General features: G+C 39.7%; 1 protein-coding gene across 5 annotated transcripts in view; it reads left to right on the top strand.

The window, feature by feature from the left end:
* RBMS3 (RNA binding motif single stranded interacting protein 3) overlaps window positions 1-20,681 on the top strand; it is a gene marked incomplete at its 3' end in the record, with an annotated part of 709,654 nt that overhangs the window by 680,878 nt on the left and 8,095 nt on the right. For 3 of the 5 annotated variants that reach the window (XM_082045370.1, XM_082045371.1, XM_082045373.1), the window contains 2 exons: window positions 17,794-17,874; window positions 20,423-20,550. In XM_082045370.1, the coding sequence (XP_081901496.1) occupies window positions 17,794-17,874; window positions 20,423-20,550 (209 nt within the window). Of the gene's footprint in view, window positions 1-17,793; window positions 17,875-20,422; window positions 20,555-20,681 lie in introns of those variants that run through there. The other 2 variants (XM_082045372.1, XM_082045374.1) reach the window with 1 other exon arrangement.

Genomic DNA, 20,681 nt, shown 5'->3' with positions numbered 1-20,681 from the left:
GCAGATACCCACAAAAATAATATTCCATTGAATTTCAGTGCCTTTTACCGTAGCCTATCCCACTGACATTGCCTTTCACAGTTAATCCACATGGCTTATCAGAGGGTTGGCAAGCTGGTAGCCCAAAGGTTGAAGCGTCCTCTAAGACAAATTGCCAGTGCATTTGTGGTATCTTTCTTATTTTCATCTGGAAAGAGCAGCCCCTTCAGGGTTCACTCACTTGTGAAGCAAGGTTAAATGAAGGAGCTAAAGGTGCAGTCTTCATACACTGTGTAAGACACTGGCATCCTGTATATACAGTGATTTCAGCCTGAAGTTCTCAAAAAAGGGTAAGCTTTGTTCAAATGATTTACAATTCTGTAGGGAGCTGCTGATGGCAATAACCTCTGTGCCCTCAGATGGTATTTTATTATTTGTGAGTTATGGGCGATTCTGTGTCAGTGGTAGGGCGCTGTAGACTCCTCTTGCTCCTAAAAGACTCAATTCGAGAGGAGAGTTCTGCTATAACTAATATTTACTATGAAACAGCTCAGTCAGCACATTTCATTAAACTGTAACAAGGGGTTTGAGAGCAGCTGCATCAAGTGAATTTGGGAGTTTGCTGAATTGAGTTGTTTTTCCAGCAAGGTAAATGAGCTGTTGAACACGGCAGATTTCTACTGTGTGGCAGCTGAGTGCTGCACCGCGTCAGGATGGGTCTGGGGAGCAATCGCATCTCCAAGAGGCACATACTTTTCCAGTACCGTGGAGGACTGCTCTATGCTTTGGGATTTGTGATGGCTTTCGAACGTGATAGACACACCTGTATGCTCCTAATTTTGCCTTTTGAATTTTATTGGTTCTAATATAGCAACAGCCAGTTTCTTAAGAATTTAGTATCTAAATGTCCAAATTGTTGTGCATTTGCCAGCCTCAATTCCCTGTTTTCTTGTGTTCAGTGTGTTTCTCTTGTGGGGGTTTCCCTCAAATCAGCAGAATATTTCTATGACACAAACTGATTTTGCTGATGCGAAGACTTCATGTTGTTTGTGTTCTCTCACTGTTGTACACAGGGTTTGCAGCCTAGACCAAAGATATTATCATTTCCAAACTGTTTTGTTGTGTTTGTTTTTTTTCAACCTGACTATTCCCTTCCTCCCCTACCGTTTAGCTTGATTCTGCCCTGCTGCCAACCCTTACCACCTCAAACAGCTGCGCTGGGCTAAAAAATTATTTCTGTTTGTTCTTTTTTCAGTTACCATTTTTGACGGTGCTAATTGGAGTGACAAAAATATAATAAGGAGGTAAACTGAGAATTTGGCTATGATGGCATTGCTATGGATGGTCTTGCCTGGTCTATCCACAGAGTCCAAATTGGTGCTCAAAACTTTTTATTTTGCTCCCTTTCTTTTAATGTGCAGGTGCTTCGAAGTAGCTAATAGTAGTGCTGATTTCTTGTCAAGATAATAGACTTTACTCAGAAACTTTAGTTTTCTTGTAGCAAACAACTGCTTCATCAGTATGGCCATAATTTATTGTATTTTATTTTCATTGTGGCTTCCTACTTTGTGGAAAGAAAAAGGATATCTTTTTTCCTTTACACTTTCGAGAAGATCAACTGTATTACACAAAGTTTATTAGTAAGTAGAAAATAATACAAGTAGCAACAGCTTCAAATTTCTTTATGTGTTATGAGATCTAGGAAATAGTAGAAACAATTTCCATTTGGTGTATGGACACCGGTTGAATAAAGAGTTTTCCCTATTATATTTGTATAGCTTATGTCTGAAGTATTGAAAGCAGACCAGTGACCTTCCAGAAATTTCTGTCCTTTGTTTAAAACTGAGTATAAAAGAATTGGAAATCAGAAAATGATTGATGCAAAACTTTAAAGTAATTAACCTGCAACAGAAGGCAAAGAAAAGAATTACACTTTTCAAAGCTCATAAATTCACTTTTCCTTTTCATTAATTTCTGTACAAATGTCATGCGCTGCATTGTATTTTCTTTTTCAAAAGAGAAAAATAAGGCTTAAGCATCATGGCATCATCTTGAGCTTATTTTTAATATTAGGAATTTTACTTTGTTGCATACAATATTGGGTGTGTGCTCCAAGGAATGGTAACGTATGATTGCAATTATGAGTCTGGCACAGAAGTGCAAAGCATTAGTGTCCCTGGCCTGTAATTAGTCCACAGAGATCTGCGCAGGCAGAGTTAGGCCCATTGCAAACTAAGAAATTGCAGGACTTGCTGTTAGTTTGAAGCACTTCTTTTGTAGGCATTTCAGTTTATGTATCGGTGGAGTTTCTGTGGAAATATTTTAACTCCACCTACACATATCATGCAGATTTCTGCTGAACATTGGTTGGTTTTGGTTTTTTTTGTTTGTTGTTTTTTTTCCCCAAAGTACAAGTGATACAGGAGGGAGTCTATAGCATTTGCTGTTTCCCCCAAATATAACAGGACTCCAGTCTTTCAAGAGACATCCTGGGGTAGAAAACCACCACCAAATAAGATCAGCAGCACCTATATTGCATCTTAGATTTTTGAAGTGTTTTACGAACGTTAATTAAACCTTATAGCTCCACTTAAATAAATATGCAAATTAATGCAAGACCTTCAATTTCCTTCAAGGAAAATGAAATCTGTACAGCGTGGTCTGTCTTACAGCAGGGGCAGCAGCTCCTGTTCCAAAGCCAGCAGCTCAACTGCACCGCTAAGGCAAGCAGGACATATGAGGTAAAGCCCAGACTCTCAGCGCAATGTACTGCCATAAACACTTCTGGTCATGGCAGCTGAACCAACTGGCCCCTTCTTCCCAGTAAGAAATGACTAGATTTTGCCTGTTCTGGTTAGATTTGGCTTTACTCCTTACCTCTTCAGTGTGCCTAGCATTGAACCATATTTGCTTCTATCACAGTATCACAGTATGTTTGGGATTGGAAGGCACCTCAAAAGATCATCTAGTCCAATCCCCCTGCTGGAGCAGGAACGCCTAGGTGAGGTCGCACAGGAACGTGTCCAGGTGGGTTTTGAATGTCTCCAGAGAAGGAGACTCCATGACCTCCCTGGGCAGCCTGTTCCAGTGCTCTGTCACCCTTACTGAGAAGAAGTTTTTTTCTCAAATTTAAGTGGAACCTCTTGTGTTCCAGCTTGATCCCATTACCCCTTGTCCTATCATTGTTTGCCACCGAGAAGAGCCTGGCTCCATCCTCATGGCACTCACCCTTTATATATTTATAAACATTAATAAGGTCACCCCTCAGTCTCCTCCAAACTAAAGAGCCCCAGCTCCCTCAGCCTTTCTTCTTAAGGGAGGTGCTCCACTCCCTTCATCATCTTCGTTGCCCTACGCTGGACCCTCTCCAGCAGTTCCCTGTCCTTCTGGAACTGAGGGGCCCAGAACTGGACACAATATTCCAGATGTGGTCTCGCCAGGGCGAAGTAGAGGGGAAGGAGGACCTCTGTTCTCACTGAATAATCTGTAATAATGTGTCCTCTGTAGTAATAACGAAAAATATTGTAAACAAGAAGTTTGCAGTCAAGTCAGTGTTCCAAATTCTCATGCTAAAATGCATCGTGGATGTCAAATACTTTTTGGCCTATATGTTTCCCTGAGTTCACTAGCAGTATGGACAGCTGTGTCTTGGTGCTTGTATTTAATCTCACTCTGTTTTCATCTTCATGCTCTGTGTAGTCTTTCTCATGGTTCTTCACAACAAGCAAAAAGTTCCAGTCCTGAGGCTAGGATGACAGTTAAGCAGATGCTGTTCCAGTTCACAATTTCAATTCCTTCAAGGCTATTAGGGAATGTTACAGCTGGACAGGCTGGCAGACCACCCCTTCACACCCCCCTCCCTCCTAAGATTAAATTCATTGTCCCTGACATCAGCCACTAAGTGAGAGGAATTTGCAAATGCCCTTATTCACCTTCAGGAATAGCCAATTTTACACTTTATAAATGTTAACTCTGCTAATTTGTATTTTGGGAGTGAGGCTTGGCAGTTCAGTATAACACTTGTATGTCAGCAGCGATCCTTCTTAATAAGGTGAATCGTGCAAAGTCCTGTGGTTTAAAAGATGTTGATATAAATTTATTTGATGGAAAAATGGCCACTTTGTCATCTCTGTCATGTTCTTGGAAAAGAAAATCTGTCGTGCAGTTAAGACTTTCTCCATTGCAAATATTTGCACAGCACTTAATCTTTTTTTTTCTTCTTCGAGCGTAAAAGGAAAGCAGAAAGGGAACATTTTGCAAATCCATGAATGCCAATGCAAAATTAAGATGTCTGAGCTTTCCAGCCAGTCTGTGTGCCAAAGCCAGAAGTGTTTCAAAGTAGGAGAAAGAACAACCTGGCCTGGAAATAGATACTCTGCAAGATCCTTCTGAGGAGAACAATTCTCCAACTGGGTTGCAGCATTTAGAAGAGGCCAGGCTGGTTTTCCCCCCTCCTGCTTACTTGCCTGTACAGGCTGAGGTGCACTTCTGCAGCATTTGTTCCTTTTCGCATGAGTGGAGCAGAGGGATCAGAAAAGTTCACTGAGAACTCCTGTTACGGCCTGTGTATGTGTTTTTTTAAAATACATACCGTTAAGGAAAGGTAAGGATGATTGAATTTCAGTTTGATGGGCTTTATCAGCTTTGATTCTTAATTTCTTCCAAGACCATATGTGGCATCTGTGCCTTGTTACCAATGACATTTAGGAGAATATGTTCTCTCAGCAATGCCTTCTGATGAAAGGAAGGGTTGAAGATGTTTTCCACATTTACAGTCCCAGTGTTCCTTGTAACTATTCTTTTAAAGCAGAAAGAGTGTTACAGCCTTTTCTTCTGTTCCACGGTGGATCTATCTGAAGTATTCCCAGGTATCTGTAAAGAAGCAGTGGTGTCCATAGAAGAAAATCAGATGCCCTTATATGGATTTGGGAGAGTGCACAAGACTCTCTCTCCTGCTGGCCTTATCACTTGTTATAGTTTTGCCATCATTTACAGTAATATTTCATTAGTCTGTCACATGGAATTCCGTTCGAGAGAATGTAGTATTGTTAGAGTTTTTGTCAGTTTTAACACTCAGCAGTGATTTATAATATTCTGTGAAATTAATATATTATTAAAAATATGTCTACAGCTGTGACTGACACTTTTGGTAGACCTTGTCCTCTCTTAGAACACCCATATCCAAGCTCTGTTCATTTCATTTGCAATTTGGAGTGTGTATCTTATCACATTTTCAAGCTGTAACTATGCAGCCATTTATAAAGGAATGAAAAAAATTCTTTACATTTTTTATTTCCACCACGTATAACTCTATGCAGTCAGGATTAAACATGTAGATATTGCATATTGAACCATCTTAAGTTAATATTCCAGAGTATCCTTCTGCAAATTGAGCAGTGCATCTCTTAGTACAGTTTTTGCTGGATCTGCTTTGTGATGAATAGCTCACAGGTCTACGACATTTCCTTTCTTTCTGTGGAAATGGTTTTTAAATGTGTACCACTGCAAAACTCTCGTAAAGCAAATCATGACTGGGACTTTTCTCCATTTTCCCTTTTCTCATCCTTGCCTTTCCCTGTCTGGAATTTGCTTTTGCGCCAAGACTCACCCATGTGTTGAGCTGGATGCAAAGTTTCCCAACCCCTCGCTCCCTGGGTCTGCTCTCACCCCAGGGAGGCACCGCTCAGCCTGGTGGGCTGGAAATGATTGTGAGGGACACGGCAATACATTGCCTGGATGAGAGCTGACAGTGGTCTAAGAAATATGACAGTACCTCTGCCCTTGATCAGGCTTCCTATTTGAAAGTTTTCATTTTGGTAATTACATCCTTCCCAGATAGGAGCCGTAGTCATTGATCATACTAATATCATTATAACTGATTCCCGTAAGTCACCTTTTAAAGGCACTTTTTCTGTGGTTTCTTTCCTCCCCTGTATCTTCTTCCTCTGCAGTCACAGGATAGGACTTTTTCTGTCTACCCTTCATCTGATTGATTAGAAATGCCACATACTTCCTTTACGTATGGCCTGGTAATATACACATCACATTTCTTCCCTCGGGATCTTAATCAGAACAAGTAATGGCCTTTAGCTTTTCTCATTAGCAAAATGGAAAAGCACCATACCCAATCCATTAGAAATACAGCATTGTAATATGAGCTTATAGAAAAATGGCTGCATGCCAGCAGACATGGACTGAGTTTACCTTAAAAGATTTTCAGAAAAAAAGAGGAAAAAGAGTCACCCTTTCTGTCTGGCAAGCAAATGTTTAGAGGCATAACTTATCACACCTGTCTGTCAAACATTTTGCTGTTGCTCCTTAAGTGCTGTTTGGACAACTCTGTTATATAAAGCGCATTCATAAGCAGGAAATATGGGTGTTTGTACATGTATTAATGTCTTCCCCAGCGTTGATTCCCTTCCTGGATTATCCTCCTCATATTCCATCTTCTATCAGAATTAGAGCGAAGAGAGGAAGTTGGGAAGATTTTGTTATATTTTGCTTTGCTTTTAATTTTTCACAGAATATGCTAAGCTGAAAAAAATGTAACTGGAACAACCATTGTGGTATACTCGTTTATCAAGCGTTTACCTGAGAGTGCTGCCATGCTTTTTTTAGCACTGTCTAAAACTATTTACAATCAGTACACTGAGAGTGAGGACAAGACTGATTAAGAGGGTTTATTCCCTACTGAAGTGAATTGCTTTTCACTTGGCCTGGACTTAATTAGCCCAAAAAAATATTAAAATTCATACACCAGTATTTGTGCTTATACTGCCCAGAACTTTAAGAGGGTGTTAAGGCACAAATCCGTACCAACTGGTAGTTGTATAGAATTTGAATGTGTGTGAGCTGACTGTCTCCTTTGGAAAGCTAGCACCGAAGGAATACAAAGAACAGTCTTGGAATGCTGCTATTTTGCCAGCACTAAAACACATCTGTTTTACTGGCCCCTTCAAGCATTGCTAATGTGATTCCTGGGAAAAGAAGTACTAAGCACACCCATAAAGCTATATTAAATAATGTCTTATGGCGGATGGGTGATTGCACTTTTTTTTTTTTTTAATACAAAAATACAACTCAAGTTTCCTAGATCTTGAGCTGCTCACCTGTGCAAAATGACATTTAGAGCTGAAGAATCAAGCTAGCGTTCTTGGCTACTTCACTTACGATTCATCAGCTGTGCTGATCACACTTTCCCAACAAAACAGAGTGTCCCAGTACAAGGTAAAGAAAATAGTACAGGGAACGTGTATGTGATTGACCTGTGATGTGAAAGTGCTGCAGTACTCAAAAAATGGGAGATATTCTAAAGGAACCTCTTTAGGACAGTTTAGGGATGGAATTAGTCATTAGATGGCAAAACAGGAAGGCTTAAGGCAAGGGGGGATGACTGTTTTTTTGAAATATTGGGCTTTTTTTTTTTTTTTCCTCCTTTCATTTTCTATTTTGTTCTTTTGCTGTTTTGTTGGTTTTTTTTTTTTTTTTACTTTTTGGTATCTTTCCTCTTCCCTCCTCTCCTTATCATTTCACTGAAGCAATGACAAATTAGGAGAGATTCTGTGTAATTTTTACCACAAAGTAAGTTTAGGAGTTCAGCACTGTAAGCATCACTTTACGTGGTAGATGAGGTCACGACATGGTGATATAGTTTAGTCCATTTAGCCAGTGCCATGCTAAAAGGCAAGGGTTCTCCTTTGCTTATGCAGTGTGATGTATCTCAGAGATCCTCTCATAGCAGATAATTGACATGCTTATGGGCAAACTCCCTAATATTCTTAGTCAGTCACACTCTTATCAGTAGGGCATTGACATTAATTTTAAGGGTACCTTTCTGCTATAAGAATTTAAAGAGTTTTGTGGAAAGCAAGGAAGAGCAAGCCTGCACAAAAATACTTACAATTGCCACCTTCCAGAGCCATCCATATAAGCAAAACTAGTGATCATGTTAATATATTTAAAAATTTTAACAGACCACTTTGTGTGCTAATGAGAAACAATGTTTCATAGTGCATTATTTTAAAACATAGTACTGTAAACGTATTGAAGTTGCCATCAGCCACTAAAGGTTAGTATTCTCTGTTAGTCCCCACCTTTTCAAATATGAACATGGCTGATCCTTTTGCCCTACTTACAGACAGAAGAAGAGCTGGCTGAGCACCATGCATGGTTTCCAGTTTGTGGGAAATTCATCTTACGAAATTTGGTTTCATTCTGATTCATCTTTTAAAAACTCAAAACAAAACAGAAAGGTTCTTCCATGAGCCAGAAATTCCAAACAAAAATTAATTTTCGGAAACAATGGCTCACCATGTTTCCAATACAAAGCATACTCCGCAAGACCTTGACAGCTGCCAACTGGTTTAAACATCCCTCTCGGTTGCTGTCCTGCTCCATGTCAGCTTTCAGGCAGCAGCTGCAAAGCGCTCCCAGGATTTCATGTTCCAGAACATCCGCACCATGTCCGACGCTTTGGGCAGGCTTCCAGGTCTCCTAATGAGTCGGCTTATGAGTCTGCTTACTGAGGACCCAGATTAGTCCTGGGAGCCACATCAGAAAACCCCAGGAATGTTGCATTAGGCAAGCAGCTTGGTGGGATTGTCCTGGAAGACCAGCAGGGCACTGGCTCAAAGACTGAACAGGGACTGATGGTTCCAAGGTGTGCAGGAAGAGACAAGGACATCCCAGAACTTCACCTGAGACTCAGATGGAAGTGGGGCTCTCAGGGCTTGCAAACTCCCAACTCAACCACCCCAACTCTGTGTTGAGCAGCCTGGGAGGCCCAACTGCAGGACATTCGGCCGCGCGTGCCTGAGAGCAGGCTGATTTTCTTTGCAGCCTTAGGCAGAAGGGTCCAGCATTTCCTAGAGAGAAAGTGTTTTCCCCTCCCTAAGCCTGGACTTGCATGTTCGCCATCCGTAGAGGAAGGCCAGCTTTTAAGGCATCCCTAGTGCCACTGTTAGCTGCCGGTGTAAGCCCCACCAGGAACCACAGACAATGTCTGCAAGGTATTTTGTCCTCACTGAATTGGCAAGTTCTTCTCCATCTCTAGATGCAGGGTACTTGTGGACAGCTGATTTCTTATGAAGTTTTGAGATGGTTTCTTTTTTTTTTTTTTTTTTTTTTAAGTGATTGTTATATCCTTCCTTACAGTTTACCAAATATTTTAGATTCTAGGGATCTTTCAGAGACAAAGAACTAGCAATACCATGCTTCAGCTACTCTCAGGAATGTCAAAGGTGTACTTTTGTGGTGTAATACTATTATCTTTCCACCTTACATCTGTCAGGCATGACTGCATTTTTATGCAGTAGGTGAGGAAATTGCTCCTGTTTCTAGAATAATTAGAAATACTAATATTCAGGTGACTTTTTGTGTGTTTCTACTGCTTTCATCTGCTTCATTCTTGAACAGTTGGCCCGTGAGCTGTCCACTCTCATTTCTGGTCTGAAAGAGCAAATGGAAGGTGTATGTGATTGATGAATAACTGTTATTTAACAAATCTAAGTGGTTCTCCTGTTGTTTTAACAACAGCTTCATTTGTACAGTATGGACATTTGCACGCTGTAGCCTGCTTCTCTTTAGACTCTTCAAATTCATGGAGATTTAGTAACCTCTAGAAGACATATTTACCTCTAGAAAGCAATTATTTGTTTATATAAATGGACATGTTATTAATAATAGCTTAATGTGCTCATATGTTGAGAGTTTCACTGACACATTTATTTATTTACTTATGTTGAAAATATTAAAATGTACAGGTCAGCCTTCGTCTTACTAGCAGCCATTCATCAGAGACTAATTGAAAGAATTGTATTCAGATGGAAATTCCTAGTAATTTCCAACTGAGGAGGTACATAGACCATTTTTATGTCAGAAAAAGCCATTTTAATTCTGCTGCATCACCCCTTTATTCGTCTGTATACAGGATCTGAAAGAAGAATAGAAATGTGACAAAATCTCAGTCATTACCAACCCTGGCTGACCAAGACTGATGCAGTATGCTCTTTTGTTATGATACAGTCACTATTCCCTAGTTTTATATCGAGTGCTGCCAACAAAACAGTCTGTAATAACTCCTGCACTAACCCATGCACGAAAACTTGCCCCAATGATCTCATAACGTACATTCACAGGACAGGTACATAGGGGTTATTAGGAAAAAATAAAAATGCCCCTTTTGTACAGAAATGGTTAAGAACTGAAGAATTAAGAACTGAAACTAAAACAAATAATGAGTGTCTTGGACTTCGTTTTAAGCGTAGGGGTCTTGCTCTCTTGCAAATATATCCAGCCTTCCTGGACTCCTTTGCCCTTCAGGACTGTCTCCCAAGGGATTCTGCCAACCAGCCTCCTAAACAGATCAAAGTCTGCCCTTTGCAAGTCCAAGGTAGCAGTTCTGCTGACCCCCTTCCTTACTTCTCCAATAACAGAAAACTCAGTCATTTCATGACCTCTGTGCCCAAGGCATTCTCTGACCATCACATCACGCATGAGTCCTCTGTTCACAAACAAGTGCAGCAGGGCACCTTCCCTAGTTGGCTCCCTCACCAGCCACAAGTATTCCTGTAAGTTTCACTTGCCTGTAATGAAAGATGTAATCAAAATGGGAACTTAATTTTCACATGCTGATGGGTTTTCCTCCATTTTCTCCCTTTTCAGACATAGATGAGATATCTGAAAGCAATTTGAGGCTTTCACCAAGTTCCTTTGTAATGCCAGCCTTAGACTCTAAAAAGTGGTTAAAACAAATGAGCCAGTTGTTTGGGTTTTTTTTATTTATCTGTTTCTATAGACATTCCTGAAATGCTGTTTGCATTTACTACGGTTCTTAGAAATAGGAGATTTTGTATGCTAGTGAGAGTGTGGTGCACAGCTGTATGTGGTGATCTGACTGTTCTCGTATTTGTTTACTCTAAATAGTCTTTATCTGATTAGTCCTGATCACTCTGCTTTAGTAGCAGGCCTGAATTTCTGAAATAGAGAAAAGACCTGTTAGCTGTGGGGGGTTTAGCTCATCTGCACTGTTTCTTCTATACCTTTGTATTACTCTGATTTCCAAAGGTAGGGATTTGTGAAGGATGCTTAGAACTCCTGAAGAGAAAAGGAGATTAGTTTGTAAATATAGTTCTTGAAGTTATTATTCTCTCTACCTTCATTTAACTTGCTCAGAGAATTAGGTAACATCTCATTAGGAAGGCTGAAAGGGAAGCGATAGCTGGTGTTCCTAAAAACGTTTGCATTACTGAACAGCAGGGAAGGAAGGTTAAATCTTGTAAAGATTTCTATTCTCTGCCTGAACAATGAGTGCTGTGGCCCAGAGATGGGATTCTGTTGAATGACAGTGCTATTCTTGATAGGGCTATAGTAACTGTATGGTAAAATAGCATTATTATTATTATATTATAGGCCAGGCTGATAATTATTAGCAAAAAATATTGTAATATATGCAAAAACTCCATATCTTTTATTCTTATTCTTTAATTGGGAAAAACTAAGATTAACAACAGCCATTGAATAATTACAGGATTGAGCCAGAAAATTAGAATGCTTCTGAGTAGCAAAAGATATTTGAAGTTTAAACTAAAGACGGTGGTGGCTGGGTATTGTATTTCATTTAACTGCCACTGGCGCTGATGAACTAGATGGTCCTTTTCTCTTCCTGAGTTCCTACATTTCCATGTCAGACTACAGGATAAGAGGACACAGCAAGCCAATGTTCTTTTCTATTGGATAACAGGTTATTTTCAAATGAGAAGGTGGAACCAGAGACAAAAAAGCAGCAGCTTTATTCTATATTTCGTTAAAGTAATAACTACTTCATTATGGTCAAAGAGAGATGCAATTTTTATTCGTTGCAGAGGAAGAGATTTGGAAGTGGTAGGGCAGGTTTCCTTCATGGGGAAAAAAAGAAAAATATGATAAAAATAAATCCAGACAACAGTGTCATTTCCTTCAGTTTTCCAGCAATGCAAATTTTTTCACATAATTCTGTTAGTGATACAATGTCTAGACTTCTCAGATGGTTTAAAAAAAAGTAAAACAAAATACCACCCTGGCATTCTGAGAATCCTAAAAAAGCAAAGTCATTATCACTGTGCTATATAGTTCATGCAGTGATAAGAAACCACAAATAGTCACTGAAGCCCAGCCTCTGGAATCCTTGCTCTTTTAAGACACATGGGTTAGCATTTACTCACATAAGATGTCCTGTTTAATCTCCCTTCAGCAGGCTGCTGTGCTGCAAATGCTTACCAGCATATACTGATACAAGGCTTCTGCAATTTGCCTCTCACCTTGACAAAAAGGCTCTATGCCCTCTCAGGAGCATGGAGGTTGATGAAATAAGGAAAGTGGCATTGGATTCTTTTAACAGATATAGATTTATATAAAAATAAAGTGAAACACCGGAATGCAGCATTTGCATGTTGATTTTATAAAAGGCCTTCTCTTTAACATTGATTCTTTGCTCATTGCCCCTTGTCCTTAGTAAACCTACTAATCTGAGTAAGTGTTGCTCAAGGTTGCAAATCCACTGCAAAATTAAGTCAATATCTTATTTTATAAACTCTTTCTGATTTTTTTATACCAGGAGACTTATTCAGAGTCGATCACCTTATTAACTGTTGTCACTCTGTAAAATCTCACAGTACTCACAGTGGCCAAGAGAGTAGCCACCTTCTGATCACATCTGTGTTATTTTATAGGCAACTGGGCCTATAAATAGAACTGTACATTAGGGTGATTTCTTATACGTTCTGTTAATGATTTTTAAAAAGTGTGTGCCAGTGTAAATGAAATTGTTTGGTCTTGCAAGAGGCACTTACTTTTTCAGGCACTGTCTCGATTGTATTTCACTAAATAATAGCTGGTACAAGAGGTGTTTGCTATGTATCTCAGCAATTAGGCACCTGCCTGACGCTGCATTGACTTGACCCCAAGAAAAGTGAGCCAGAGGCCTACTAGGGCAAATGAATAAATGAACATTACCTGTGCCATAGTCTCAAAGTAGAAGCTCCTGCAAATTCCCTGCAGGTCACTCAGCTCCACCTTTGATGGGTGAAACATATTATTATACTGCAACATGCCCCCTCACTCTGCCCTGTGCAGGCAGCTGCCCTCCTCCTGTGTTTCTCTTGCCAACGTCTGCCATCTTTATGGATTTAATGTTTGCCGCAGGCTTAACAGGAGTCTTGCTGGAGCCAGGCTGGGATACCCCACTGTTTGCAGATCTATAAGAACTGATGTTACTCTCTGAATTAAACATGATCCTTCTCACAGTGTCATTTTGTCCCCTCAACCCGCCTCCTCATTTGTTGCCTCCTTTCATTTAACTTTTTGTAGTCATGGAGGGTGATATCTGAAAGAGAGCAGAAGTGTCTTACTCTCTCATACTCTCACTATATATTTTTAACATACTTCAGCATTTCAAAAAGGTAAAAACAAAAATACTATTGGGCAAGGTGTGAGTAGAATTGTTAATGTAGTATATGGTGCCCTGATAAGTGCAGTCTGAATTAAGCAGTCAGGCATTGTAATGCATGCATTATGTTATAATACTGCACATCCTCACTGCTGAGAACATGCATTCTGTATACTGTATGAAGAAAATAATAGTTTACAAACAAATGAAGAGCATGGTGCCCGCAGCAATGTCTGTTTTTTCTTTCTGTGGTAGGAATCATCAACTTATAAAGGATCAGAGTGCCAAAAAAGCTCCCTTATACTCTCCAGATCCATCATCTGTGCCTGAAGAGTCGCTATTCATTTTACTGTCAAAAATATGCAGCTTCTACTTTTAGACCCACAAAGCCTGTACAGTTGTAGAAGAATGAACAGTGTTTTCTTCTGCCTTGCACATACTTTGTTGAATGATTGTTCACATTACAGCTCAAGAATCTTTAATCTTGATGGAAACGTGTGACAAAAAAAGGATGGATTTGGATTTTTCAGATTCATTTCAGTATTTAAAATACTAATATTTAGTGGAATTAGCTGGGTACTGCTAAGCTGAGCGCTAGTAATGCTGCCTCTCTCACATGTACGTGTGGTGAAGAACTTTAGTGAGTATGGTTCATGGAGAAAATAAGTCTCAGTGATGGTCTTCTGACATAGATGTCTTTGCTTGGATCTGCCTCCTTCCAAGTTACTTTGTTTCTTGAGGTAGATGGGAAGCCATATGCAGCCTGTGTGCAACTACAGGACCTGTGGTCCCCACAGAACTGCTTCACTACAGAGTCCCTCAGCTAAGGGATGCCCTTAGAGCAGAATTTTCATCCTGGGTGGTCCTGAACAGGAGAGATATAAAATGTTTAACTTTTCTTATGAACCTCACGATTCTTTCTGAAGTTCTTTTCCACCTCCTAGCATGGGCAGCCCATCCAGAGCCCACTGGTTTATGAAATAGCTGAGTGAAGTGGCAGGGGGACCCAGGGAGAGACACAGACTCCAGTGGGCTCAATGTGTGCTGAGTACGGAAGCTACTGAAAAGCAATGTTCAGGGAGCTTTCTGCTACCAACCAACTGTGACTATTCATGACAAGAAATTCAACTTTTGTATTATCCAAAACCATTGATGTAATATTGACACTGACATTGTGTCTTAGCACTGTGTAATCTTTATTGTATTTATCCTGTGAGATCAGAGAGGTAGGATTATGTAGTTCATAAAGAAAGGCAATACATGTAAACTCACTTTAGCTAATGCCAGTTGTAACAGAAATTAATCTGTCTTCCTTTTTCATTATACTATCAGTAAACAAAAAAGCAGCTTCTCAGCACTAGGTTTCCTATGGTGAAAACAGAGCCAGCAGAGCAGGCACTCCTGGATTCATGTGGTCTCAGCTGGGACTCCCTGTACATGTGAGGGGACTTTAGATACTTAAGACAAATTGTTTACCTCTGAGAATTGAACCGAGCAGTCCTTTATAGTTTTGTACATTTTTTTTACAGACACCTCAATGGATCCTCAAGTGAGAGTCTGAAAACTGAGAATCAGTTCCAAGCCCCAATAACATGTTTAATTGTTGACTCGGTTACTCTTTTCTGAATTGATGAGGGTGTCTTTGCATTCATAAATACATTAAATATGTTTTGAAATTCCACTGGAGGGCACAATATGTGTACCTGTAATACAGACCAGTCTGCGGCTGTGTGGTGAAGGGCCAGTTGTCAAGCAGCAGTACTCTGTGGGACTGAGCCTTGGCTAACTTTTACTAGGACCAAATTATTTGCCATGGAAACTGTGACTTTGTTTATGCCATTGATGGAACTAATTCGGCCCACGTCATTTGTTTTAACTGTAGAGCTCTAGGTGATTTAACCAAAAGGTTCATTCGCCATTACAATGGACAATTAGACAAGCAGAAGATGTCATATACAGTGGAAAGGTCACATTCCTACAATTCTTTAGGAGTCTGGCTAATAACTGGACAGCTTTGGTCTCCGGCACTGTAAATCACCTGCTGTTTGGCTGAATTCAGTTAAAATTCATGCAAAAAAATTAAACTGGAAGAATATGGGGAGGTGTGAGTGTCTGGAAAGACCAAGGCAAGCAAAGGTTGGCCAGGGCCACCAGCTGCACTCAAGTCAACAGAACAGTTTTCCCTAGAGATTATGTAGTAGCAAAGTAGTCTGGCAAGTAAGATTAGGATCTGCCTTAAGAGGAAAACACTAACAATTGAGGTAAGAAACTGCACGACTACCGAGAGCAGTGCTTGCAGAGCCAGCGAAGGCACCATTTAATTCCTGGACAGTTTCAATTGTTGTGCTACAGAACTCAATGCCAAAAGATTTTGCAAAAAGTGGAGTGGTCTGAATTAAAAGACAGTTGAATAATCTTGTATCTTTGTATGAAAATTCATATGTGTTTGTATGTAAAGTAAGGGAAGAACTCTGATGAAGACCAAGTTGAATGAGTCCACTTTATTCTTTAAAATAAAAGTTTTAATTAAAATCTGTATATTTTTGTCTGAGTGAAGCTAACCTGCATAGGTATTTAAAACCCTTGTAGGTCTTTGCAGAGCTGTAAGAATGAGTGCTTCAGGTTAATGATAAATATTGACGCATTTAGAACAATGCTACACAGCAGATGTCATCCCAACATGTGACGGCAATGTTACAAAGCAGAATGAATGAAGCGGAGGCAGCTCTGGAATACCCTGCTGTAACATTCTCATTAGCTCCTAATCCGTAAGGCAGGAGAATAGCCTGACTGTACAGATTACAATAGGGATAGCTGGCCTAATGCTTTTGGTGGGGTAGTATTCATTAAAAAATCCTATTAAAATCAATTTGCTTTCTGAAGAACAAGGAGAAGGAGCTGCCAAAAATCATGGCCTGATATGGACACACAGACACAGACGATACTCCCATCTCTGCTCAAGTTAAGGAAACCACTGAATTTTGCAACAATATTGTAATGGCTTTCAATATAGTATGCTACTCAAAGTGCAAGTATACATTCTGTGTCACCTATCTTCCTCACTGATTTTTTTTTCTATAGAAAACAATTTCATCAAAGTAATTTTTTTCTTTTACTTGAATTAAGACTTCAGAATTTGGCTGTGGGACTCTTAACTATGCTGTTCCCTAAGGCCTTTCTCCAGCATTGCTGCGGAATCTGCACCCCACTATGTAATTTCATAATGCATGTTTGTGGCAGGCATATCAAACCATCCAGTTAGTTTAGAATTGAGGTGAGAGAGTGCTTTAAATGTAAATTTTACTATAAACAGCAGAATAAAATCTTGCAAGCAGTTCCTAGCTCTGCCAGGAAGCAAAGCTATATTTAACTCGTTTTAAAATTCATCAAATACATTCTGGGCTGATTCAGATCTTCGGTGTGTCTTTGAAGATAACACGTAGCGGAAGCGTCATACAGTCAGTTGTGGGATTGGGCACATTCTGAGATTCTTGTCAGTAAAGACATGTAGTTAGGACTGGATTGTAGAAAGAAAAGTACATATAGATCTGACGACTTAATATCGATACTTGATTTGACCAATATCTGTTGCATTCAGTTCAAGAACTTTTTAAGAACTGCTGTATATCAAGAGATCAGTGCCGTACCAATGGCAAAATGCGCACGCACTCATGAATTTTAAAACAATTGTCTTCTTGTGCTTAGGAGAGACAGTATTTTAGAGAAGCTAATACAAAGTTTTGCTATAATAAAATTTTGCAGAAGTTTCAAAATGCATAGGAAAGATTCCCAGATATTAAGAATAAGCCACAAGAATTTAGCTGGGGATTTTGTGTGCAAAAGGAGAAACTTTGAAATGTATATTCCTCTTCCTTTCTTTTGCCTGTTTCGGCTTGCGTCTCTCTGCAGCTTTGTATCCCTGTAAACTCGACTGCTATTACTGATAGGGTTAAATATAGACTGGAATAAACCTGTCAACGTTCATGCCTCAGGTTTTGTAGGCATCATTAGATACGATCAATAAGATTCCAAAATATTGTTTAGACTGGTTTTGTATCTGTAACCACTATATATGCTGCTGTCATGTCTCTACTGTTTTTTTATAAGTACAAAGAGGAGTCTCTCAGTTTTAGAAGCCATGTCAACAATCTGAATCTATCAGCAAGATGTTTGCTATTGCCCATATTCAAATATGACCTGACTTTGAAGTTCAAGATTATGACTTTTAATGGCTAGGTAATTCCTACCATTGCCTAAAACCCTTAATTAAAAGAAATTATACACTAACCAACAAATTCTGAACAGGAATTTGAAAGTGCCCAGATTCTAAAATGGTGTTGTACGTTTCGATTGTGGTTGTCTAATGTTCCTTTGCCTTTGTTTTGTTCTAGTACATGACTGCTGCTGCACCTATGCAAGGGACCTACATTCCCCAGTACACTCCTGTGCCTCCAACAGCTGTCCCTATTGAAGTAAGTTTATCTCCATCCATGGAAGCAGACTGAAGGGGTAGCAGAACTCTTATCATTTAAGCCTCATTGCACCTGTCGTTTGAAAGGACCCTCAGGTTACTTTATGGAATGGTGGCTGGAAGCTTCCAGCTTTTAAAATTAGGACTGCACTTTTTTTTATCTTTTTCTTTTCTTTCTTTCATCTTTTTCTTTTCTTTCTTTCTTTCTTTTTCCTTCTATCTTTCTCCCTGCTTCCTTTTTAAAAATATTATTATTATTTTTATTTGCAAGGGCTCTTGTTTTGCATTTGTTTTGTTGTACAGCAGGACATGGAATAAAACATTGGTGATTATGGCTATTTTTTCCCCATGTATTTGGGAGGGAGATGGGAAGAGACAGGAAATCAAACCCAGCAGTCAGACCACGAACCCAAAAGTGATTCCAAGAAGACTGCAAGAGGTTTTGATGCGGTCCTTAGCAAGTATAGGTAATTGCTGAAACATTTAGCCACCAGAAAAAGTGATTGAGCAATGGAAACCTTCCTCTTGTATATACAGACGTGGAGGATGCTGCACTGACTGAGTGCTTTTCATCCTTGAGGAAGGATTCGCTCCCTCCCTCCTTGGGGCTGAGTCATGCTGATGACAGTCTAATGAGTAAGTATTTACTCAACCCTGTAGACCACAAGCTGCCAGGAGAGCGTCAGCTTGTGCCTCCGCTTCTGTGAAGCTTCATAAGGGCCGCTGAGCACAATGAGAAGAGGGAGCCTTGGCATCCTCTTCCCTGTGTACTTCTCTTTAGTTCTCTTTTATTAGTAAATTTTCCCCTCCTCTGGGGTAATGTGAGTAGTGCCAGGGTCTCTGTATTTCTGTCTTCAGCTCTGTGGACTTTGGAGTTTGTGCTATTACTACTCTGTGCTTTGAGGATGCTGAGTTAGTGGTACTGTTGTCATGGCTCCACCAGCAGTCAAGTGGACTCATCCTGGTTTCTTCTGGTTCTTTGCAATTACTGAGATTCCCAGATGAGGTCCCACAGGAAAGGCTGCTACTGTTCTGTCATGCTGATCTAGTCACCTTTTAGTCTTTTTTGCCTCAGAATAATTTTGTCCCGAACCTTGCTTGTTTACAAAGAGGATATGGGTGCCTCCCTTCAGCTGCCATTCTTAGGTATTAAACTGGGCACATACAAATCCAAATTAAAAGGAGATGGTAGGATGGATAGTGGCTCTTATGGCAGTACTGGCTGCATACTGTGCTTACCAGTACAAAGTTAATTCTTCCTGAGCCCTCCTCCCCATCACCCATTGGTATATTCAGGCCTGCTAAAGTAACATGATGTCATAATTATCTATTGTAATAATCAAAATATTATCTGATTATATAGCCTGTCTTTCTCTGATCCAGGGACAATGATTATTGTTAATGTTTATCTGTATTCATGAAGCGTCATGAACCAGGACCCTACTATGCTAAATGCTACGCAAATAGAGACCAAAAATATACGGTCTCTACCCCCATCTCAAGATGAGATGGACAAAAGAAGAAGGAATTAGACAGAAAAAGATAATGCTGACAATCTGTTAAGCAATAATTGCGAAGAATTTCTGAAAAATGAAACTGATCTTTTTAACAGATAATTTAAAATAAACTACCTGTTGTTTACACGGGAGTCAAATATAAACAAAGCAAGTGCCTTGTGCTCCCTCTTCTGGCTCTGTTGTGTGCAATACAGTAATAAAGAATGATCACTGAAGAGACCTGCTGCCATTATTTATGTGACCAACACAGTGAACGTGATAGTAAAGGAAAGAAAATATAGCTTACTTTGAAAGCATACAAAAATACCTAAAAATAACATTATTCAGACTGTCTAAATAGGATAAGAAATAAGGCTTAATGATAAATTCATACACATCATCTTGTGTGTGTTTACTTAGCTATTTTTTTGCAAACTTATAAATAAAACAAAGCTTCATTGGAGCTTTGACTTAACAGATAAAAAAGTCTTTAGTGTGAAGTAAATTTATTTTTGAAGGGAACATGCATAAAAGCAGTGTGTAGAGGAGTGCAGTATTTTTCTAAGGCAGCTAAAATTCTGTTGGATGTGTAGTAAAGCAGAGAGTGGTGAGCCTAGATTCTGCGTTTATCACATTGCAAATCAAACAAAATAAACTTGAACTCACTGCGAAGTTGGGTAGGTAAGGGAAAGTCACAAGAGCTGTACGTACGCTGTAAAAAAGACTAGGTAAAATTCAGACTCCACTGAAGTAAGAAGTTTTGCCTCTGGCTTTGAATGGGCAGAGAACTGTCCTCAAAAGTGGAGGAATTTTCCACTTCAGGTTGTGAGAGCGAAGTACTACAAGGGCTGGTACGCTAAGGAAGCTTCTTGTTGCTGGATTAGCTCTCTAAAACTTATGGACTTTGTTGTGTTAGCATGTGGTTCTGCTATCTCAGACTCTCTCAGCCTCTGGAAAAATACAGGAGTGGTGAGCTGGTGCTGATCTCTTTTAATGTAATTCATGTAGGCAGCAAAATTAGTAAGCTTTTCGTGTTCTGATTTGATTCCTTAGGGTGTTGTTGCTGATACTTCTCCACAGACAGTAGCATCTTCATCACAGGAAGCCAGTGGTCAACAGCAACAGATGACAGTGGAAACATCCAGTGAACATGCGCCTGCATATTCCTACCAACAGTCTAAGTAAGTAAGGCATATGCTTTGTAACCAGAAGGCTTTGTTTCTTGATTATAGTGGGCCAAATTCTGCTCCCCATTTCAGCAATATGAATTTTAAATAGCTTTGTTAAATTCAGATGAATTCTGGATACATAG

The sequence above is a fragment of the Streptopelia decaocto genome (genome assembly GCF_964273445.1).
Source record: "Streptopelia decaocto genome assembly, chromosome: 2".
NCBI classification, from domain to species: Eukaryota; Metazoa; Chordata; class Aves; order Columbiformes; family Columbidae; genus Streptopelia; species Streptopelia decaocto.
Note: the sequence above shows the minus strand (reverse complement) of the source record. Positions and strands in the feature narration are given on the sequence as shown.